Below are 22,999 nucleotides of genomic sequence, written 5' to 3'. Positions count from 1 at the left end.
ACATCCTCACCATATGTTCCTCAATTCTAACCATAACTATTGTTATCGTTGACTTCTGTTGTTGTTGCAGATCTGGGCAAAATTTGCCAATGAAGCATTGCTCACCATGGCGATGAATCGCCCTATGAAGCGGAAGTATGTGAGGTGGTCAGGGTTGATAGAGGAGGCGGGGTTGATCTGCAGACAGTAGTTGTTCTTCCCAGCGTACTCAAACAGACAGTACATGGGGTTCAACACCTCATGGGACAGCAGGAAGAACCACTCTCTGTATTGGGGAGAGAAAGGGSATTACACATCTATATCTAGAGACAGMACATTGTTTTCCCTCATGGAAAAGCAGGGTGTGTACAGGCTAACTACAACCCTTTAACCCTTCTGCCTATGCGTGAGGGCTACAAATTGTACGTTTTTGCCATACCTGTTCCTTGTATTGAGTCGTGCAGAATTTTACAAAACATCTCCTACAAAACCACACAACATTTGACACAAGCAGCAAACATGACACAATCAGTGACTTTGACAGCACAAAAAAAGTTGCATGGTTGTTAAAATAGATGGTAAAATTTCAAAATACTTGGTCAAAATGGGGTCTGGTTTATGCACACACCTGCAACTAAAACAAGCAAAACAAAAATGTCAAATTCATAAATTATTCTACATATGGGGGTTATTCACAGTTCGGCAGTCAACAAAAACGTGTGCTCCTGAAGAACACGTCTTGATTTTCTTCTGGTCATGACATTTCCATTTAGCATCATACTAAGTGGTGTAAATGTAGTGCAGTGTATGCTAATGAACCCCAAACAATGTTCATATAGCAACTCCATAACCAAACTCAGAAATGGCTTTCAAATGTCAATTTTCTGTCAGCAAAAAAATAAAAGAGAAGCTGCCACACTGGGGAATGGTCCAATAACTGAATTGTTGTTTAAAATCATTACATGTACACACTAAGCACATGGGCATACAGATATACATATACACAAAACACCATGAAGACAAGCAGTATAATGTGGAACATGAAATGCATGTAGWGAATGAAGCCCCGGCCACCAACAAGCCCCTGACCTTTGCCCCCACGGCCGGCCAGCCAGTCCCGGGGTCGTACCGGGGCTGTGCAGACACCTCCAAACATCCCGTCCGTGGTTCTACCCTGTGGTAGAACAGCATGACGTAACCTACCATAGGGTAAAACCACTGGCGCGACACCAGAGACAGAGACACACGCAAACACAGACCACGTGGAGGAGGAGGAGGGGGAGGAACAAACCCCGGGATCCCACCGCTGACAACCAGAAGTGGGGACACACTGTCACCAGTCCCCAAACACCAAAACACACACAGACAACAAATGACAGTGCAAGAGACAGGGGCTGTGAGGGAGATGATGAACGATGGATGACGGACATTTAAGTAAGGAACACAGGGTAGACCAGGAAGACTAAGAGCTGAGGTAGTAGAAAGAAAGACAACTGTTATAAGAGGCAGCAGGCCAGACATGCAGGCAGGAAACGGTCATCTTACCTAGCAATGCCTCCATAATCAAGACCTTCCTCTCCCCTCATGATGATGTAGAGTCTTCTACGCAAGTCATAGGGTTTCACATTCATGATCTGAGGAAATAGAACAAAAAACACAGGCACATATAGTACATCAGAAATAAACTACCACCCTACGATCATATATTAGTTGTTCAAATACAAATAGGTGGTACTAATGAATACATAACCAACTATAGCAACCCTCATGCAAGTTTAATCACGTAACATTTAGAATAGATTATCCTCAGTAGGGAAAATGACTCCATGTCATGCTTACCTGCTGAAATGAGTCTTCAAATAGAGTCTGTCTGGACACAGATATTTTCACGTGACTGGGTAAGGCATTGGACTGGAGAGGCAGAGAGAAGTGTAAAAATCTATTTMATCAATACTAGACAGACAAAGAGATCTCGAGTCTGAACAGTAGAAGCGAACTGGGCTCGAGGTAAGAGCCTGTTTTCATAACAGAGGTCTAAGAGACGAGAGTCAGCACTTACATGGCACAGGAAGCGGAACTGGTGGTATTTCCACCTGAAGCTGCGATCATAGGCCCCGGGGGAACCACCTGTCCTCGACCTACAGAGAAATAAAATGAGCTTATTTTTTGCTGTTCCAGCAAGAAACAAAGGAAATCTCAAAGCCAGGTTTTAAATTTGTACATGTCAGCGAAGGATACTGTAGCTGTACTGGGAAACGACAGGCCAATATGGCTGTCCCATGCACATATGCTTAAGAGACTGGAAAATGGGCCCAGCTATAGAGCTGAGCCCTGTTGCCGAGCTGCGCAGTGAGGACTTATTCTATTGAAGTGAGGCAGTATTCTATTGAAGTGGTCAGATGTGACGTGCAGCAGGATTGAWATAACTGGGTTAAGCCCAGAGATGGAGGTATGCCTTGGTGTGCAGCTGTGTTAGTAGAAGCTACACCACTTCACTACAGACATACTGGATATGTGCCTCGTCAGCAGAGGATAAACCGAGAGGGCGAGAGAGAGCAAGGAAGGGGAAATATGGAGCCCGAGGAAGAGAGARAGGGGCCTCTAATACTCGCTTATTCGCTTTGTCGAATGCTGCCAGGCACATCTTGGTTTTGGTTAGGAAGTTTCAGACCACAGAGGCAACCCTTTGGCTACAGATATGGACTGCAGCAGTATAGGGTTTAAAGGGTTTAAAAACTCTAGATGAACACTCATCTAAAAATATAACACCAAGACCTCCTTATGTTTCAACATCAGCATGAACACTTGCGCTCTCTCATTCACACACATCCATACGTACACACAGACAGAGTCAGACAGCAGAGCAGTCTGCTTTGGACTTGATTTGTTGGCCCTGTTAATTTTCATGACTTTCTTTTTTGGAAGATTTCAAAATAGGGCCATGCTTTAAGGCAAGACACATATGTTCATAAGAGTGTGTGCTTACTTGCATGTGTGTGTGTACGTACTTATAATACCCTTTCTCATATCTAGGCTAGCTATCTGGTTCAAAGAAACGGGGGGAAAAAAGGAAAAAGGAAAGAWATCCAAACAAAAGCAGGCTGTGATGAGAGAATCCCTGCACACACCATCCCTGAAGGAAAGAGCGGTGCTTTCATCAGTAGATTTGATCAGAAACTGTAACTGCCCTTCTCAAAAATGGGTCTGCAGAATAATATTTACCCTGACTCAAACCCGGGACGAGGGTCTTTAAAGCTGGTGGTGCGAGAGTTGTGATCCACAAAATATCGGACTCCCTCCGTGGTGTACTTCATTTCCCAGCCAGGGGGCAGGGGGGGCTCCTGGATCATCCTGTAAGAGGGAAAGGGCAGTGAGCAGAGCCTAAACGGGAGGCTCCCCAAACGATGCACACCTGTCCCCCCTGGCCCCAGCCCTGGCCCGGTCCCACTACCAGCTCTCCCTGACCGGGACTCAGAACCTCTGACCTCAGTGGTGATGCGTCTGAGACCACATGGATGTAGTTAAACATGAAAATATAAATATGAGGGAAAATATGACTCAGCTTTGCTGAGGGGGTGAATGAGGGAGTGAATTAACTAATTGATGAATGAATAAAATGCTATGACACTGTAAAATGTCCTAAAACCCACAATGATACAATTTGGATAATTCGGCCATCCGCATTTGATCCGCAGTTTTGTTGTTCGATTTGATGTTAGGGGACAGCAGTACCACCCACACTAGTTCCATGGAAGATGCCCAAGGTCCCTCATTGACCAATTACTTACAATACTAATCTAAACCCCACCCACACGGCTCAGACACATGTTGACGCAGCCTTCAATTGAGGCGACATAGGACACTTCCCTATTGGCCTGTGCAGAATGATTTCAAAATATGGATCTCAATTACTGGTACATTATGTCTATGACTCTACATGATTCATTCCTATCGTTATTAGGATGTCTGATGAGTGTGCTGCATAGCGTTGGGCCCTCGAGCTACCAGTCCCTATCCTACACTAGTTAATGTAATATCAGTCAAAATAGCAATGTATGGTGGCATTTCTCTGAGACACCTGTGTGTACAAACATGAACAAACACACACACACACACACACACACACACACACACACACACACACACACACACACACAGTGGAGCAAAGACAGATTGGCTTACCCTTGGGTTCTTGGGTCCTCCCACTGTGTGGTCCGTGTGTTGTGGTTGACAAAATACACCCTCCCATTGTCCTGTCGTTTCTCTACAGGGACCAAGAGAAGTGACAGTTAACAACAGGATAGATCAACAGTTTACTATTTGGTTTCAGTACAGAGTGACTGTGTGGGGAGATGTGAACGTCAACCGCAGTAGACGTTGAATTGTTGGGAGTGGGGAGGAAAGAGAAAAAAGGATGGCTGAATCTGGCAAAGCTGACTGAAAACTGACGCGTCGGTGTGGCATTTCACTCGAGCTTGTTCCAAAATCCTTTCCTACAATCCACCTCAGCCTTTCTGACCTGGCTCTGGAGGAGACGGTGTTGGAGAAAGATGGGGGTGGAGGGCTCAGACAGAATGTTACAGAGGTGTAAAGGGCAAAAAACTAAACTGCGGGAGAGCAGGAAAAAGACATTTTGCTGACTATTTTCTATTTCTAGCAGTCAGAGTCCTACAATGACTACATGGTTACAATGGCTACATGGTTACAATGACTACATGGAAGATAATAAACATGGCTACATGGGAAAATAATAACATGACTACATGGAAGATAATAACAATGACTACATGGAAGAATAATAACATGGCCCACATGGGAAATAATAAAATGAATACATGGGAAGATAAATACATGACTACATGGAAGATAATAAATGGCCACATGGAAATAATAACATGGCTACATGGGAAAATAATAACATGACAGTACATGGAAGATAATAACATACTACATGGAAGATAATAACATGGCCACATGGAAAATAATAACATGGCCACATGGAAAATAATAACATGGCCACATGGTTACAATGACTACATGGAAGATAATAACATGACCACATGGAAAATAATAACATGGCCACATGGAAAATAATAACATGGCCACATGGAAAATAATAACATGGCCACATGGAAAATAATAACATGGCCACATGGAAGATAATAACATGGCTACATGGAAAATAATAACATGGCTACATGGAAGATAATAACATGGCTACATGGAAAATAATAACATGACCACATGGAAAGATAATAACATGGCTACAATGGAAGATAATAACATGACCACATTGGAAGATAATAACATGGCTACATGGAAGATAATAACATGGCTACATGGAAAATAATAATACATGGCTACATGGAAAATAATAACATGACCACATGGAAGATAATACATGGCTACAGAAGATAATAATATGACCACATGGAAAATAATAACATGGCCACATGGAAAATAATAACATGGCCACATGAAAATAATAACATGGCCACATGGATAATAAACATGGCCACATGGAAAATAATAACATGGCCACATGGAAAATAATAAATGGCCACATGGAAAATAATAACATGACTACAATGGAAGATAATAACATGGCTACATGGAAAATAATAACATGGCTACATGGAAGATAATAACATGGCTACATGGAAATAATACATGAACCACGCATGGAAGATAATAACATGACCACATGGAAGATAATAACATGGCTACATGGAAGATAATAACATGGCAACCATTGGTCAACTTCCTCCACCAAGAATGTGTGTTGGGTGCGTTCATATGTTCAAGTTTGTGCATCCCTGTGCTGCTTCTGTCCCGACCCGCTGATTTCGTGACCATAGTTGGTGCCCCCTCCACCCCCACCACTCTCTCTCTGACATCTTGTTCTCATTAGCAGATGTGTGTGGAGGGCGCAGGAACAGTAGTGCTCACGCTGCAACTCTTACTAGCCTGCTAATTTTCCCCCTCTCCTTCACTTAACCCCCTCTATTCCACTAGCCCTCCTTTATTTGACTGTTCCCGCGCTTGGTCAAGTCTTTCTCTCCTTTYTTTTTCCTGTAAAGAGTTTCTTTCAATCCACCCCCTCTTCAACGCCCCAAAGAAAGAGGGCATTTACAGATGACACAGAAATGCATGAAAGGAAATTCATCCAAATTAAAGTCCAATGTATAATTGAGGCTTTTGCTTGGGATGCCGCAACATGTTGAAAACGCATCATGGTTAGAAAATATGAGTGTGCACATGGGTGAGCGCGAATGTAAGTATGTGAAAATGTGAGGTGGAGAGAAAAAATGCCAACGACCATTACTTCTGAGTGATGGAGTTTGTGTGTACACCCTGTATAATTGTGTTGGTGGGAATGTTGGTAGAATATGCGCTTTTGAGAATATGAATGAATATACGAACGCATGAGAACAGAGCGCCATAGGAATATACGAGTAGAGCACAAAACGGCCATACAAGTATAACAACCAATTCCTTGAGATTACACTTGAACCAACAACTAATCAATAATATAAGGGAAAAGACTGAAATCCACAACAACAATTCAACCAAATCATATTTTGTTGACCAATAACTAATTGAAAGATGAGTTTGGCTGAATGTAAGAATAAAAGGATCTTCTGTATGAGCTTATTTGATTAAGGACAAGGCTGTTATCACAATGTTTACAAGATACCAAACAATAGATGTGGGCCAACAGTGCTGTGTGTCTGTGTGAGAGTGTACGCGTGAGAAAAACACACAAACCAGCTCTCCCCCTTCAACACAAAAACAAAGTCCTGTGCCCTTGAAAGCATCAGAACCCACTCTCATAACAACCAGTGCAGGTGTCGATGTAGCCAATGCCCCTCTTCAGCATCACTGGACCCAACAGCATCTCCATTTACTCATCAGTCCGGTCTCAGGTCCTGGGACCACTGGGGGCCACTGATTACTAGTAGTCTTAGTGTGGTGAGAAGATATAGGTGTACGTGGAGGGAACACTTACCCCATCCTGGAGGGAGCGCGCCGAGAGGGTCATTTTCCACAGCAGGAACACCAGACGACTGAGGGAGAGAGAGAGAGAAAATACGTTTCCAGTTAGGACACTTTCCACCTTCTTCCACCTTTGTCTTCTTCTCACACTCGCTTCATGGCAGCGGCTCTGTGTGAAATTCTTCTGTCCATCCACACAGCTCCCAACTCAGTTCTCACACTGGTGTGAGGTAGAAAAAAAACTAAACATACAGGGGGGAAAAGAAAGAATGCAGCAAATGCCTCAAAATGCCACAGAAAGCACACAGTTTAACAGCCTGAGTCTGGTGGAGCAGGAGCGAGCAGAGGGGTACCCCAGAAGGCTGAGGTGGCCTCTCTCATGCAGCTGGAACAGGAGACTGACAGAGAGGCTCAGACGCAGCTCGTATGCCTTCCAAAAACTACACGCTCAGGAAAGAAAAAACATGCTGTTCCAATGAGCTCACTGGCTGGCTTCAAGCCCCACCCTGTCTCCTGCCCCCCTGGCACCCCTCCCTACCCCACCCATCTGCAGAGGTCCTCCTCTTCTAGATGTGCTGTGAAAGTAAGCAGGGAGGCGCGATGTCTGAGCCAACTTAGGGAACATTCATCCATTTTCCAGACTGCCCACCCCCTCATGACAAAAGCACCTTTATTCACCCAGCCCTGGAACCAGTGTGGTTTATTCAGCCTGTGCATACAGAGAAAGAGAGAGAGTGTGTGTGTGCATGTGGCACTGTACGGAAAATGTGTATAGCAAATACTAATTGAATGTGTATGACCTTGTGTTTGAATACATGTGTGTGCGTGTGTGTACATTTGCCTCCAAGTAGTATGTAATTTGTAAGATGTTTGAGGAGTTATTGCCCATACTGTTTGTTTCACGACTATGAGAGTTGTGGATGAAAGATTCCAGAGCAAATCTAATACGTTCATTCTCCTCACCTCAGAAGGTCTTCTATTTCTTCCTATAATGAAACAAAACGTACCTTACAGCAGCCCATGTGTCACTGAACACACAACTTCACCCAGCATTTCCACAGAATATTCATACTGTGCCCATTCATGAGAATTAATTAGGGCCGGGACGGCAAGGAAACAAAACATGAAGCGGATTTAACTTCTTTAGGAAAACAGCACTAATGTTGGAAACAAACATCATTATGTTGCAAAATATGTGAGCGGAGATGGCGCGGAAGGAGGAGCGGCACAAGGAGTGGAGCTTGCCAAATTTGATTGGAGAGCGGAGCGAGTTTCCCCGATAGCTGGAGCGTCGGCCTTCTCGCCCGCTCCAATTTCACTCCAGTACTGTTCACTTCACGAGCTCAGGGCATGCACGGACCAGCATGCATTTGTAGTCTACTTCTGTGCTGCATAGTGCTGAGCGATTAGTTATTTTTGAGGTTGGTTCGGTTTGATTATTTTTTAAATTAAAATATTTATCCGATTTCGCTTTAAATGATTTGGGTTGAATACTGCAACACAGAATAAAACAATTAATACAAGTCCCATGATGGTAGTGACTGCCCATTAATGCTTATCAATTATTAACCATGTATTCACATTCCTTTAACAAAATATTTCAGCTCTTGTGTATATTACATTTGTTTTATTTGATTACTTTATTATTTAATTCCAAGTCATCATCTCATCTCTATAGAACTGCTGCCTACGCTGTCTGACAAAATCACTATATTGTAGTTCTTCAAAGTAAATAAGGCATACTTTTATGCCTGCTGAATACCAACTATCAATCACTTAGATCATGTATTTTCAAGTAGATACCTAGCGAAGCAACAGGTGCTCTCTATATCCCCTCACGATCAGGCATTCTTCTGCCTCTTCTGTAGCAGGTGGAAAAGAAACACAGGAATAGTAGATGCGCAATGGATTATGGTCATTGCAGTTAATTACCACGTTTAATACACTAAACTATGTAGAATATTGGCCTCTTGTAAACTACAACTACAGTGCATTTGGAATGTATTCAGACCTTGACTTTTTCCACATTTTGTTACGTTACAGCCTTATTCTAAAATGGATTAAATAAAATAATCATCAACCTACACTCAATAGCATTTTATTTATTTTTTTTGCAAATTAACAAAAAAATGTAACAGAAATACCTTAATTACATAAGTATTCAGACCCTCTGCTATGAGACTCGAATTTGAGGTCAGGTGCGTCCTGTTTCCACTGATCATCCTTGAGATGTTTCTACAACTTGATTGGAGTCCACCTGAGGTAAATTCAATTGATTGGACATGATTTGGAAAGGCACACACCTGCCTATATAAGGGCCTACAGTTGACAGTGCATGTCAGAGCAAAAGCCATGAGGTAAAAGGAATTGTCCATAGAGCTCCGAGACAGGATTGTGTCGAGGCACAGATCTGGAGAAGGGTACCGAAAAATGTCTGCAGCATTGAAGAACACAGTGGTCTCCATCATTCTTAAATGGAAGAAGTTTGGAACCACCAAGACTCTTCCTAGAGAGGGCCGCCCGGCTAAACTGAGCAATCGGGGGAGAAGGGCCTTGGTCAGGGAGGTGACCAAGAACCCGATGGTCACTCTGACAGAGCTCCAGAGTTCCTCTGTGGAGATGGGGAGAACCTTCCAGAAGGAGAACATCCTCTGCAGCACACCACCAATCAGGCCTTTATGGTAGAATGGCCAGACGGAAGCCACTCCTCAGTAAAAGCACATGACAGCCCGCTTGGAGTTTGCCAAAATGCACTTAAAAGGACTGTCAGAACATGAGAAACAAGATTCTCTGGTCTGATGAAACCAAGATTGAACTATTTGACCTGAATACCGAGTGTCACGTCTGGAGGAAACCTGGCACCATCCCTACGGTGAAGCATGGTGGCAGCATCATGCTGTGGGGATATTTTTTAGTGGCAGGGACTGGGAGACTAGTCAGGATTGAGGGAAAGATGAACGGAGCAAAGTACAGAGATATCCTTGATGAAAACCTGCTCCAGAGTAATCAGGAACTCAGACTGGGGAGAAAGTTCACCTTCCAACAGGACAACGACCCTAAGCAGACAGCCAAGACAATGCMGGAGCGACTTTGATCCCGATCGAACATCTCCGGAGAGACCTGAAATAAGCTGTGCAGCGACGCTCCCCATCCAACCTGACAGAGCTTGAGAGGATCTGCAGAGAAGAATGGGAGAAACTCCTCAAATACAGGTCTGCCGAGTTTGTAGCGCCATACCCAAGAAGACTCAAGGCTGTAATTTCTGCCAAAGGTGCTTCAACAAAGTACTGAGTAAAAGGGTCTGAATACTTATGTAAATGTGATCTGTTTTTTTTATGTGTAATACTAAAAACCTGTTTTTGCTTTGCCATTATCGGGTATTGTGTGTAGATTGATGGGTGGGGGGGACAATTTAATAATTTTAGAATAAGGCTGTAACGTAACAAAATGTGGAAAAAGTCAAGGGGTCTGAATACTTTCCGAATGCACTGTACCTACTACATTGCACAGTTCAGGCTAGATCTGATTTATCTATCGCTAGAGAAACTGTGCAATGTGCACACTGAGCTCACAATGTAAAATTGATTTCAACGTTGATSAATTTGTTGTTTGAAAAAAACATTTTGGTTAATCGCTCAGCACTAGTGCTGCTATAGCCTCTTACTTTAGCTACTGTCATGGAGTTTGCTAAATATTTTCAGAAAGAAACTGATAAAACACAGGTGCAAAAATCAAGGTGACTTACAAAGATGAGGAGGACCGAGAGTAAGAGAGGGAGTGCTGGGATGTAGTGTCCACAACTAAAAGAATCATTGTGGAATCTGAAAAGACATGTATCCCAAAAGCATGATGGTGTGCTACGTGCACATGCTAACAGAAAGGAACGAGGTGGGTAGCTAGCTAAGTGTGTCATTGTATCAAAGTTTTTATTAACAAAAAATCTGATCTCTTAAAAGTTTAGTTAATTTTCATTGTATTATCTATACAATAGGCTATCATTGATTTTGGCCCAATAGGCCTGACATTTTACCTAATTTCAAGGAGCTTTCTGTTTTTATTGGGTTATTAGCCTAAAAACCTTTAGGCCTACCTATATAAAAAATATTTAAAAAACAACTCCGCATCCTTGCCCATCCTGGAAAGAGTGGCCCGAAGGGTGTTTAGCATCCCCAGTGGCTTTGCAAGCGCATGGAGGGTATTCTCTGCTACTGGACTGCTCTTCAGGCACCGTCACATGAGCCTGAAGCCACAGACTCTGGCCAAACTTTGTTTCTAAAAGTGAATTCAAAAGGCACTGTAGCCTAATAAAGGCACTTTTCATTTCATTTAGGGGTGATTTTTATTTAATTCTAAGTATGCACAATTTATAGACTATAATGATTTAATACAAATAAAAGGTTTAAATGCTGTGTGCTTAATGTTCCTATCAGCCTAGTGTGTCACTCTTGCAAATGCCTCACAATTTATTTGCAGGCTATAGCCTTGAAATAATAGGCTAATAACATGTTACAAAACTGTATTATTTAGACTGTCTTAATATAGCCTTCTCCTGATCTATTTAGTTTTTATATGCTGTTTAATACGACATGTAGCCTATTTGAAATGATGACCGCTTCTTACAGTCACCTTGTCATGTTGTTTATGAAAATACCAAATGGTTTCAATACCAAATGGTAGGTCCAGGTAGTCACAAAAATAGATGGGTGTTGGTTAAATGGTGATTTTAATGAATGGAGTGAATTTGGAGCGGCAGTTTTTCCCCCTGCACAACTCCGTGAGCGATGAGTTGGATTTCTGACCGCTCAACTCACATACTCTGTTATGTTGTCATCCCATCTAGAGTCACATTTATTTATTTGTCAAGCTATAGCACACACTATTTAACATACAGTAGGTTTTTAAAGTACCAAAGAGATTGGTCTGCTTCATGTTTTCATTTTTTTACTGGTAACATCACAGCCCTAGAATTCATCATGGAAACTTTGAGAAGAACGTAAGGAATAAGATGGTAAAGAGTGCGAAGGAAGAAGAGGAGGCATATGGGGTTAAAGTGGAATGTGTTTATGTCACTCAATCAACAGCCAATATATGTATGAGACCCACCCTTCTGTGTTTGTTACAACAACAACAAAAAAGACAAGAATGAAAACATTATCTCCTATGCCCTGATAATTCAGTTCCTAACCAGTTCCAAGAGGGATAGAAAGAGCTAGAGAGAGAGGGAAAGAAAAAAGAAAAGACAGGGAAAACAAGAGCGCGGTCGTAAGAAAGTGGTATAATAAAGTGAAAGCGCTAAAACACAAAACATGGCGATGGAGTGGTAAGTAGGTGATTTGAGTTGAGATATTATTTGTGATAAACGCACGTAAACAGCAACAGACTCCTATCCTACTTCAGGATCAGAGAATTGCATAAAAAAGGCCAGTTATGAATGACTCAGTGGGAAAAGTCACATAGACCTACATTGCACACTCTGGCATACATTGTAGTGTCTCTCTGATTTAGTAACTAATGTTAGCGCAATTAAAGATAGTTCACCCAAATGGTGCGAAACAATGGGAGTGATAGGAGGACCCCTAATAAGATAGTGACCAAAATACCCAAACTTGCTTTAACCAGGTTGTATAACAATGAGGTATCTTAGAAAGGTGTACAATAATGTCTTAAGTAGGTAGTCAAGTATTGAGACAATGGTCCAGTTCCAGTGGTGTTACTGCATGTGTCCTTCTGTTAGTGAGAATGGACAGAGCGAATAAGAAGCAGGAGGTAGGAAAGGGGGGATTTGGGAGGAGCCGGAAACTGCAGTTAATGACTCCGAGACTGCTCTCTCGGGAGTTCCTAATAAGCTGCAATTACTGGCCAAATGCGTACAGGCACACTCACACAAAACCCCAGTGTGTATGTGTTACTTAATCTACAGTGCCTTCAGAAAGTATTCATACCCCTTGACTTTTTCCACATTTTGTTGTGTTACAGCCTGAATTCAAAATGGATTAAATAGATTATTTCCCTCACCCATACACACAATACCCCATAATGACAAAGTGAAAACATGTTTTTAGAAATTATAGCTAATTTATTGAAAATGAAATAGAAAAATATCTTATGTAAATAAGTATTCACACTCCTGAGTCAATACATGTTAGAATCACCTTTGGCAGGGATTACAACTGTCTTTCTGTGTCTCTATGAGCTTTGCACACCAGGATTGTACAATATTTGCACATTATTCCATTTCAAATTCTTCAAGCTCTGTCAAGTTGGTTGTTGATCATTGCTAGACAGCCATTTTCAAGTCTTGCCATAGATTCTTTTCAAGTCGATTGAAGTCAAAAAACTGTAATTAGGCCACTCAGGAACATTCAATGTTGTCTTGGTAAGCAACTCCAGTGTATTTGGCCTTGTGTTCTAGGTTGGACAATAAAGGTGAATTTATCTCCTAGTGTATGTTTATAAAGCAGACAGAACCAGTGTTTTTCCCTCTAGGATTTTGCCAGTGCTTAACTCTATTCAGTTTCTTATTATCCAAAAAATCTACCTAGTCCTTGCCGATGACAAGCATACCCATAACTTAATGCAGCCACCACCATGGTGAAAAGTGGTACTCAGTGATGTGTTGTGTAGGATTTGCCCCAAACATAACGCTTTGTATTCAGGGCATAAAGTACATTTCTTTGCCACATTTTTTGCAGTTTTACTTTAGTGCCTTACTACAAACAGGATGCATGTTTTGAAATAGTTGTATTCTGTCATTTGGGTTAGTATTGTGGTGTAAATCAAATGTTGTTGATCCATCCTCAGTTCTCTTATCACAGCCATTAAACTCTGTAACTGTTTTAAAGTCACCATTGGCCTCATGGTGAAATTATTGAGTGGTTTCCTTTCTCTCCAGCAACTGAGTTTGGAAGGACATCTGTATTTTTGTAGTGACTGGGTGTATTGATACACCATCCAAAGTCTAAATAATAACTTCACCATGCTCAAAGGAATATGTCACCATGCACAAAGGAATATGTCAGCTTTTTTTTTACCCATCTACCAATAGGTGCCCTTCTTTGCGAGGCATTAGAAAACCTCCCTGGTCTTAGTGGTTGAATCTGTGCTCAAAATTCACTGCTTGACTGAGGGACCTAATTGTATGTACGGGGTACAGAGATGAGGTAGTCATAAAAAATTATGTTAAACACTATTATTGAACACAGAGTGAGTCCATGCAACTTATTATGTGACTTGTTACGTACATGTATATTGACTAAAGACATTGCAGCTTTTCATTTTGAATTCATTTGAAAACATTTCTAAAAACATTATTCCACTTTGAAATGATGGGGTATTGTGTGTAGGCCAGTAACACAATATCTAATTAATCCATTTTAAATTCAGGCTGTAACACAACATTTTGAAAAAGTCACAGGGYGTGAATACTTTCTATATGCCCTGGGGTGTATTGTGTGCTGTGTCACAATTGTGTGTGTGTTTTTGTTTAACTATCCTTGTGTAAAACAAAACTGTGTGTGTGTGTGCGCGCAACTGTGTGTGCTCACACAGCTGTAAGGTTGGAGTCAACCCCCAGGCCAGAGAGGTGGTGTATGTTACCTCCCCAAGCTCCACTCACTTTCACACAGACTGGCCTAAAAATAACCAAACCATCAACAGAGGAGGCATTCCAAAACAGAACACGACTATCAGCACCAGTGTTTTCTCTGGTAATTGTAGTAGGGGGGGTTGTAGATAAACTGAAAAGGCTGGCTCTGGTGACTTGCGTCAGTGAAACATTTACTTAAGGGCCCTTCCCAACAATGCAGAGAAAAATAGAAAGATAATACCAGGAGGAATAAACACACAATGAGTAATAATAACTTGGCTATATACACGGGGTACCAGTACCGAGTCGATGTGCAGGGTTACAAAGTAATAGAGGTAGATACAGTATGTACATATAGGTAGAGGGTACAGTGACAGGATAGATAATAAGCAGTAGAAGCAGTGCATGTGATGAGCCAAAGGAGTTGGTGCAAAGGGGCGTCAATGCTGACAGTCCGGGTAGCTATTTGGTTAACTATTTAGCAGTCTTATGGCTTGGGGGTACAAACTGTTCCGGGTCCTGTTGGTTCCAGAGCTGGCGCATCAGTATCACTTGCCGTGAGGTAGCAGAGAGAACAGTCTTTGACTTGGGTGGCTGGAGTCTTTGAACATTTTTAGGGCCTTCCTCTGACACCACCTAGTATAGAGGTCCAGTACGGCAGGGAGCTACAGGCCCAGTCATGTACTGGGCCGTACGCACTACCCTCTGTAGCGCCATGCCATACCAAGCGGTGATGCAGCCAGCCAAGATGCTCTCAATGGTGCAGCTGTATTTTTTTGAGGGACCAAATATTTTCTGCCTCCTGAGGGGGAAGAGTCGTTGTCGTGCCTTCTTCACAAATGCAGTGTTTTTTTCTGCACAGAAAAGTCTTGTGAGGGCCGCATATGTCCAAACAGTCMAAACATAAATATAAAATACACACATACAAAAGTTTGGGGTCACTTAGAAATGTCCTTGTTTTTGAAAGAAAAGCAAAAAAAATTGTCCATTAAAATAACATCAAATTTATCACTAATACAGTCTAGACATTGTTAATGTTGTAAATGACTACTGTAGCTGGAAACGGTTGATTTTTAATGGAATATCTACGTAGGCGTACAGAGGCCCATTATCAGCAACCATCACTCCTGTGTTCCAATGGCACGTTGTGTTAGCTAATCCAAGTTTGTCATTTTAAAAGGCTAATTGATCATTAGAAAACCCTTTTGCAATTATGTTATCACAGCTGAAAACTATTGTTCTGATTAAAGAAGCAATAAAACTGGCCTTCTTTAGACAAGTTGAGTATCTGGAGTACCAGCATTTGTGGGTTTGATTACAGGTTCAAAATGGCCAGAAACAAAGACCTTTCTTTTGAAACTCGTCAGTCTMTTCTTGTTCTGAGAAATTAAGGCTATTCCATGCAAGGAATTGCAAAGAAACTGAAGATCTTGTACAAAGCTGTGTACTACTCTCTTCACAGAACAGCACAAACTGGCTCTAACAGAATAGAAAGAGGAGTGGGAGGCCCCGGTGCACAACTGAGCAAGAGGACAAGTTCATTAGAGTGTCTAGTTTGAGAAACAGACACCTCACAAGTCCTCAACTAGCAGATTCATTAAATAGTACCCGCAAAACACCAGTCTCAACGTCAACAGTGAAGAGGCGACTCCGGGATGCTGGCCTTCTAGGCAGAGTTGCAAAGAAAAAGCCATATCTCAGACTGGCCAATAAAAAGAAAAGATTAAGATGGGCAAAAGAACACAGTCACTGGACAGAGGAACTCTGTGATGGTTGCTGATAATGGGCCTCTGCACGCCTACTTAGATATTCACATTTTTTTTTTATCAGCAGTTTTCCTGCTACAATAGTAATTTACAACATTAACAATGTCTATACTGCATTTCTGATCAATTTTATTTTAAAATTGACAATTTTTTTTGCTTTTCTTTCAAAAACAAGGACATTTCTAAGTGGCCCCAAACTTTTGAATGGTTGTGCATGTATATGTATATGTATATATACACACACACACGTTCTAAAGTTTTAGAACACCTACTCATTCAAGGGTTTTTCATGACAGTTCATCATTACTTTAAGGTCAGTCAATCTGGAACATTTCAAGAACTTTGAAAGTTTCTGTAAGTTCAGTCGCAAAAATCCTCAAGCGTTATGATGAAACTGGCTCTCATGAGGACCGCCACAGGAAAGGAAGACCCAGAGTTACCTCTGCTGCAGAGGATAAGTTCATTAGAGTTACCAGCCTCAGACACTGCAGCCTAAATAAATTCTTTACAGAGTTCTCGTAACAGACAAATCTCAACATCAACTGTTCAGAGGAGACTGTGTGAATCAGGCCTTCATGGTAGAATTGCTGCAAAGAAACCACTACTAAAAGGACACCAATAAGAAGAAGAGACTTGCTTGGGCCAAGAAACACAAGCAATGGACATTAGACCGGTGKAAATTTGTCCTTTAGTCTGGAGTCCAAATTGGACATTTTTGGTTCCAACCGCCGTGTCTTTGTGAGACGCAGTGTAGGTGAACGGATGATGTCCACATGTGTATTTCCCACCGTGAAGCATGGAGGTGGTGGTGTTATGGTGTTTTGCTGGTGACACTGTCAGGGATTTATTTAGAATTCAAGGCACACTTAAACAGCATGGCTACCACAGCATTCTGCAGAGATACGCCATCCCATCTGGTTTGCACTTAGTGGGACTATCATTTGTTTTTCAACAGGACAATGACCCAACTCACCTCCAGGCTTTGTAAGAGCTATTTTACCAAGAAGGAGAGTGATGGTGTGTTGCATCAGATGACCTGGCCTCCACAATCCCCCGACCTCAACCAAATTGAGATGGTTTGGGATGAGTCGGACCGCAGAGTGAAGGAAAAGCAGCCAGCAAGTGCTCAGCATAAGTGGGAACTCCTTCAAGRCTGTTGGAAAAGCATTCCAGGTGAAGCTGGTTAAGAGAATGCCAACAGTGTGCAAAGCAGGCAAAGGATGGCTATTTGAAGAATCTCAAATATATTTTGATTTGTTTAACACTTTTTTGGTTACTAATTGATTCCATGTGTTATTTCATAGTTTTGATGTCTTCACTATTATTCTACAATGTARAAATTAGTAAATAAATAAATAAAAACCCTTGAATGAGTAGGTGTTCTAAAACTTTTGACATGGAGTGGAGTGAGTGAGTCACTTGTTAAATCCACTTCAATCAGTGTAGATGAAGGRGMGRAGACAGGTTAAAGAAGRATTTTTAAGCTTTGAAACAATTGGGATTTGTGTGTGCGTGCCATTCAGAGGGTGAATGKGCAAGACAAAAGATTTAAGTGCCTTTGAACGGTTTATTGTAGCAGGTGCCAGGCGCATCGGTTTGTGTCAAGAACTGCAACACTGCTGGGTTTTTCATGTTGAACAGTTTCCCGTGTGTATAAATAATGGTCCACCACCCATAGGACATCCAGCCAACTTGACACAACTGTGGGAAGCATTGGAGTCAGAATCGGCTAGCATCCCTGTGGAACACTTGACACCTTGTAGAGTTCATGTCCCGAWGAAATGAGACTGCTCTGAGGGTAGAAGGGGGTAACGCAACTCGATATTAGGAAGGTGTTTTTAATATTTTGTAGACTGTGTATKTACATTCACAGTTCATTASGTACACCACCGTGTTCACGAAAATGGTTCGCTCCTACAGAAAGTGAGTCACGTGGCTGTGGCTTGCTATATAAAAGACAGAGGCATTCAGTTACTGCTCGATTGAATGTTAGAATCGGCAAAACAAGCGACCTACGCGACTTTGAGYGTGGTATGTTTGTCAGTGCCAGGCGCGCCGGTTCTAGTATCTCAGAAACGGTTGGCCTCCTGGGCTTTTCACATGCGACAGTGTCKACGGTTTACCAARAATGATGCGACAAACAGAAAACAACCAGTCAGCGGCAGTCCTGTGGGCAAAAACAGCTCATTGATGAGAGGTCGAAAGAGAATTGTGCAAGCTAACAGGCGARCMACAAACAGGCAAATAACGGCACAATACAACAGTAGTATGAAGAACGGCATCTCGGAAGGCACAACTCGTCAGTCCTTGTCACGGATGGGCTATTGTAGCAGAGGACCACACCGGGTCCTATCTTCCAGCAGCTAAAACAAGAAGAAGCAGCTCCAGTGGGCATGCGGTCACCAACACTRGACAATTGAGGAATGGAAAAACATTGCCTGGTCCGACGAATCCCAGTTCCTGTTGCGTCATGCTGATGGCAGAGTCCGGATTTGGCATAAGCAGCATGAGTCCATGGCCCCATCCTGCCTGGTGTCTATGGTTCAGGCTGCTGGTGGTGTAATGGTGTGGAGAATGTTTTCCTGGCACACGTTAGGTCCCTTGATATCAATTGAGCAAGGTTTCCATGCCCTGAAGAATTCAGGCTGTTCTGAAAGCAAAGCGGGTTCTGACCTGGTACTAGATGGGTGTACCTAATAATACCTCTTTTTTTTTTTTACATTTTCAATTTGGGATGGAAAAACTTTTCAGTGTAATCTTAAACGTCTAAAACCAGATATTAAGTAAGTAGAAAAGATAACGGACCTATGTATTTTTTTGTAAGATCATCTTTGAAGACTAACAATTATCAAAATCAAAAAGGTAGACAGTCAGGGAAGATCTAATAATCWAAAAATTATGGATTCAGGAGTAATGTTTTGTTTTGTCACTCAGATAGCATAAGCCATGGCAAAATGTGTAGAATTGCAGCATATCAGCTTTAAAACAGCTACATTTTGTCACTGCGGCCAACAGGAGGGCCTCTAAATTTTGGGCTATTGGCCACGCCCACGCCACACCCACCACCTAATCCCCATTATGATAAAAAAAAAAATCTGTTTAATCCACCAGAAGACAGAACAAACAAATATTATGGTTAAACTGAAATAGTCATTTATTTAAAAATATATAAATATTTATGGAAAAATATGGGAAAAAACGGTATAATCTTTGTAAATTATATCATAAATAGGGCTGGTGGAGTTATGTAACACATGCAGCAAACAAAAGTATATGGAAATGTCTGCTCTACCCAAAATTACAACCAACTAATTGCAGCAATACCGCAAAAATGGAAGAGGCAAGTGGAAGGGGGAGAAAGTAAGAAACTTTCTGTCGGCCCAGCATTAAAGACCTAAATTGGTTCAAGAAAATTGTCATAAATAATAAAAGTATACCAGTTTAATTTATGGACCAAACAATGTACAGCTGTGCCATATAGATTGCAAAATAGTTAGGAAGAGATTTTCGATGTACCGATTCCATGGCACATGGTTTATGTATGAACTGATACACAAAACGATGCTGGATACAAAACTTTGAGTTTTTCAATTTAAATTATTTTACCAAATTCTTTCACCCAATAGAATGTTATATATATGGGGAATACAACCATACCAGCTCTGCAGATTCTGCTGCAAAGAGACAGAATCATTATATCATTTGTTTTGGTACTGTCCATATGTAGCTTTTGTTTTGGTTGCAGGTTCAGGAATGGTTAAAGAATTTAAACATTTACCTGGAGCTAATTCAGCAAATAGCACTGCTGGGTGATTTGAAAAGTAATTGTCAAACGATCAATAATATAATATTACTTTTAACAATTTTTTTTATTTTTTTTACAATCTGTAGAAACTATGAGAATAGAAAGGTTCAGAACTTTTGTGAAACATCACAGCACAGTTGAAAAATATATGGCAAATAGAAATCAAAACTGTATGGTGTAAAATATACTGTGTCTGTAAAATGTATATTGGTTCAGAACTTTTGTGAAACAGCACAGTTGAAAAATATGTGGCAAATATAAATCAAAACTGGATGGTCTTCAGAGATAGATGGGAGGAGTTGAGGGTAGCTGAAGGATGGGACTAACAACAAACAAAAGATAACTATTGTAAAATATACTTTGCCTGTAAAATGTATACAGTATATATAAGATGGAAGTAGAAGCTTAAGTGTTGTTGTCCATTAGTTTACTTCAATTAAGAGAGGGGTGGTAGGGTTAGGCGAATATAATAAAGGAACATTATAAAAATAAATGTATACTGTATATATTTACCCCAAAAAATGGGGGATTGGAAATGATGCTGACAATTACATTGAAGCCACAATCAATCTGCAATGTTAAAACTGATCTACCCACTAAATATMTTTTAAGTATATAATACTTTGCTCGGAACCTTGAGAGGGGCCTCGCGAAACTGCTCTAAGCCACTGGTTGATACTTGACTAGGGGAGGAGTGAGGGCTGAGGAGGAAGGGTGAGACYTGACTAGGTGAGGGGTGAGATCTGAGGAACAGGAATGATGAAGTTCCTAATATTTATTCTGAMCCAGTGAGTGTCATGCTGGCTCTCTGGGTCTCTCTCGAGGACGGTGCACTGTGTTTTGCACGCAGGCAGGTTTGGCTGCCACAGTGGCACAAAGAGATAAATCATCTTTAGATGTTCTATTTACTGAGTAAAWGTGAATGTGCATTGTCTGGTAGAAAAACTATGATGTAAAAAAATAACTATTAAAAAAAAAATATATATATATATATAACTTTTTTTTGCATCATTGCGCAGTGGAAACACTGATCAGAAGCAGACATGCTATCCAGTTCTCAGAGACCCATTGTTACTCAGAATACATGAGGAGGTGGATGTTATTTTGAAAGAGAACTGTGCTTGTCGAGCAGCCTGGGTGGGAGCAGGCAGGTTKAATAGAACCCAATGACAGTGAGGCTCATTTCAGTAATTGTTTGAACCATGGAACGCCCATTTCAGATTCATTATTTTTATCTCAACAAACGCCTTTCTGTACCCTTGCATTTTACCAAGAACGCTCTGCTGAGGGGAAGCATTCAGAGGGCCACACCTAAAGGGACTAAAGAGGAAGTTCAGACAGTACAGTATTTCATGTTGAGTTTGAGTTACCTGGTAGAGGAACCTCTGGCTGAACTGGTGCATGGCCCCCTGGAGCTGGCTGCGTTGGGACTGCCACTGCTCATAGTTCCGGACTGATTCTTCTGTGGGCCGCTGCCACGTGGTGGTTCTGGTGTTGTGGTCCACATAGTAGAACCTGCCTCGCTGGTCCACACGCTTCTCCCAACTGGAGAGGGACAGACACGGAGAGAGAGGAGTGAGACTCATACGAATGTACAAATGGACAGACAGAGAGACAGACAGAGAGACATATATCATCACGGACACAGACAAGGCTGGATATGCAAACAGAAGATTAAGATATGCATTATCCCACAGACACACACGTAAAAACAACACATGAGCACATTTCCAGCGAAGTGCAGCAGTGTTTTTTCAAGTGTGGAGGCTGCTGTTGCTATTCTCATATCTCTGACTCAACCAGAACAGAATTTGGAAGAGAAAACAGCAAAGAGTTCCATTTGCTAACACACACACACAGACACAGACACACACACACACACAGAGCTCAGAACTCAAAAAGGAGAAATTCCTCAAAAAAGAGCTTTGATAGCTACAACATAAAATCCCTCCCTGTTCCCCGTGCTGCTGTTCCCCGTGCTGCTGTTCCCCTGAGAGAACAGGTCCCCTACAGAGCAGTACTATGGCTCCCCTATCCTTTTTACGGATATGACGGTCATTATATTTTCATAACCATCGGTTACAGGGTTATATGATAATTGTGCCAGCCTCTAGCCTACAGAGGAGTACTATGGCTCGTCCTATATCAAACAGAGCAGTACTACAGCTCCCATACAGTCTGTCCTTAGAGGGGCCCCGTGCTGCTGTTCCCCTGAGAGAACAGGTCCCCTACAGAGCAGTACTATGGCTCCCCTATCCTTTTTACGGATATGACGGTCATTATATTTTCATAACCATCGGTTACAGGGTTATATGATAATTGTGCCAGCCTCTAGCCTACAGAGGAGTACTATGGCTCGTCCTATATCAAACAGAGCAGTACTACAGCTCCCATACAGTCTGTCCTTAGAGGGGGAACCTGAGAGCAGTTAAACGCAACACTGCTAGAGAAGAGCTCAGCCCAAGGCCCATTAATGCAGCCCCGCGCCACACGCCTTTCATCTGAGCTGCACTACGATGGGCTGCAGCACCATGCTAACACAGACTAGATACGCAGCCAAAGATCTAAGCACCAAACCCTGCAGCTGTAGACAGAGCCAGCCCGGCCTCAGCTAATGGAGCCTCAGGATGGGCTCAGCGCAGCGCTGCATACATCTGCTCTTTCTAAGAAAGGACTTTTGTTTTCCGTCCCGTTCCCTCCAGTGGAAAAAGTGAGATGGGGCGGGAGTGACCTTTCCCTCAAACACAGTGGAAGCGAAAATCAATAAATATTCACAGAAATAAAAAGGCAATAAAAGGCTTGGCTCTGGTAACCCCAAAAGAGAGCTGGGTTTCCGCAGCACACAGTGAGAAACACCACTGGACTCAA

The 22,999-nt window shown here is 41.9% G+C and overlaps 1 protein-coding gene across 3 annotated transcripts in view; it reads right to left on the bottom strand.

The window, feature by feature from the left end:
* Window positions 1–22,999, bottom strand: part of LOC111962302 (NEDD4-like E3 ubiquitin-protein ligase WWP2) — a 42,668-nt gene that overhangs the window by 5,416 nt on the left and 14,253 nt on the right. For 2 of the 3 annotated variants that reach the window (XM_023985290.2, XM_023985291.2), the window contains exons 10-17: window positions 21,502–21,676; window positions 6,989–7,046; window positions 4,162–4,243; window positions 3,202–3,330; window positions 2,039–2,117; window positions 1,819–1,890; window positions 1,525–1,613; window positions 106–265 (exon numbers count right to left, since the gene is read on the bottom strand). In XM_023985290.2, coding sequence (XP_023841058.1) covers window positions 106–265; window positions 1,525–1,613; window positions 1,819–1,890; window positions 2,039–2,117; window positions 3,202–3,330; window positions 4,162–4,243; window positions 6,989–7,046; window positions 21,502–21,676 — 844 coding nt within the window. The remainder of the gene's footprint in view (window positions 1–105; window positions 266–1,524; window positions 1,614–1,818; window positions 1,891–2,038; window positions 2,118–3,201; window positions 3,331–4,161; window positions 4,244–6,988; window positions 7,047–21,501; window positions 21,677–22,999) is intronic. The other variant, XM_023985292.2, reaches the window with a different exon arrangement.

Source organism: Salvelinus sp. IW2-2015, linkage group LG4q.1:29 (assembly GCF_002910315.2).
Source record: "Salvelinus sp. IW2-2015 linkage group LG4q.1:29, ASM291031v2, whole genome shotgun sequence".
Taxonomy (NCBI): Eukaryota; Metazoa; Chordata; class Actinopteri; order Salmoniformes; family Salmonidae; genus Salvelinus; species Salvelinus sp. IW2-2015.
The sequence above is the reverse complement of the archived record's forward strand: the minus strand, read 5'-3'. Positions and strand labels throughout refer to the sequence as shown.